Here is a 1742-nt window from a genome sequence, read left to right as displayed (position 1 = left end):
GCCTGGGCAACTTGGCAAGACCTCATCTCTACAATAAGTCAAAAAAATTAGCCAGGCATGATGGCACACGCCTGTGGTTCCAGCTCCTTGGAAGACTGAGGAGGAGGATCTCCTGAGCCCAGCAGATTGAGTCTGCGGTGGCCGTGAGCTTGCCACTGCGTTCCAACCTGGGTGTCAGTGAGACTCCAACTCAAAATAATAATAATAGTAATAATAACAACCACCAAACAAATTAGCTGGGTATGAGAATGTGCACTTATGATTCCAGCTACTTGGTAGGCTGAGGATCACTTGAGGCCAGGAGTTCAAGGCCAGCCTGGGCAACACAGCGAGCCCTTGTCTCTACAAAATAATAACAATAATAATAACAACCAAAGAAATTAGCTGGATGTTTGAGCAGGTGCCATTAGTTTTAGGTACTTGGGAGGCTGAGGCAGTAGGATCACTTGATCCCAGGAGATTGAGCTGTGATCACACCACCGCACTCCTGCTTGGGCGACAGAGCAAGAGCCTGTCTCTAAGATGAAAAAAAAGGAAATAATCTCTCTAGTGAGGATCTTGCCCTGAAGAGCCTTGAGCTGGCTTGGAGAGAGCCAGAGACGTGGCCTTATTGTCCCAGGGGTTGAGTTTGGGGGTCTTCGATGCCTAAAAATGCAGGACTGAATGATCCCGATGCCTCTCAGCGCCGGCTGGCCATTCCTGAGGAGCTTGGCTCACAACTCTGTCTATGGGATGGTGCGACACCACGGCACCGTGGCGTGGGGAGCTTCCCGAGGCGGGGGGGGGGGGGGGCTGCGGTCCCGCCTCTCATGCCCTCTCGTCCCCACCCCCAGGCCGTGTTCGACTGTGTGGTGAACTCGCTCAAAAACGTCTTCAACATCCTCATCGTCTACATGCTGTTCATGTTCATTTTTGCCGTGGTGGCTGTGCAGCTCTTCAAGGGCAAATTCTTCCACTGCACTGACGAGTCCAAGGAATTCGAGAAGGATTGTCGGTGGGTCTCACGCCTCCAGGGCATTTCGGGCAAGCAGTTGGTGGGTGGAGGGGGGAGGCTGGAGGCCTCGGCCACTTGGGCTCAGAGGCTGGAGTGTCAGCCCTGGGAGCGGCTCGGAGGGGCCGGCTTGGATCTGGAGTAGAAAGAAAACTGGTTTTGGAACTGGGGTGGGCTCCTCTCACCATAGGACGACACACAAGCTCGCTGCATTCAGTGCCGGCTTTGTCACATGAGGGACACTTATTCACGTCCACGGTTTCTTCTTTGAATCCTTTACAAGAGATGAGTTTCAAGACTCAAGTGTTTTGAGATTTCAGAGAGGTGGCTGGGTGCTGTGGCTCACACCTGTCATCCCAACACTTTGGGAGGCCGACGCAGGAAGATCACTTGAGCCCATGAGTTCAAGACCAGTCTGAGCAACGTAGCAAGACCCTGCCTCTACAAAAAATATATATGCTTTTTAAATTTTATTTTAAAGATATGTGGTACAATTCAGGGTTAGGTATAACAAGACCCTGTCTCTACAAAAAAAAAATTTTAATTAGGTGGGTGTGGTGATACATGCCTTGTAGTCCCAACTACTCTGGAGGCTGAAGCAGGAGGATCACCTGAGCCCAGGTGATCAAGGCTGCAGTGAACTGTGATTGTGCCCCTGAACTCCAACCTGGGCTACAGAGTGGGATTCTGACTTTTTTTCTTTTTTTTTTTTTTGAGTTGGAGTCTCACTCTGTTGCCCAGACTGGAGTGC

General features: G+C 51.0%; 1 protein-coding gene across 1 annotated transcript in view; it reads left to right on the top strand.

Moving 5' to 3' along the window:
• CACNA1A (calcium voltage-gated channel subunit alpha1 A) overlaps positions 1-1742 on the top strand; it is a gene marked incomplete at both ends in the record, with an annotated part of 213447 nt that overhangs the window by 164108 nt on the left and 47597 nt on the right. Inside the window, one exon of the mRNA XM_021708598.1 lies at positions 834-994. Within this exon, the coding sequence (XP_021564273.1) occupies positions 834-994 (161 nt within the window). The remainder of the gene's footprint in view (positions 1-833; positions 995-1742) is intronic.

Source organism: Carlito syrichta, unplaced genomic scaffold (genome assembly GCF_000164805.1).
Source record: "Carlito syrichta isolate Samal-C Ts95f unplaced genomic scaffold, Tarsius_syrichta-2.0.1 Scaffold143017, whole genome shotgun sequence".
Lineage (NCBI taxonomy): Eukaryota > Metazoa > Chordata > Mammalia > Primates > Tarsiidae > Carlito > Carlito syrichta.
The sequence above is the reverse complement of the archived record's forward strand: the minus strand, read 5'-3'. Positions and strand labels throughout refer to the sequence as shown.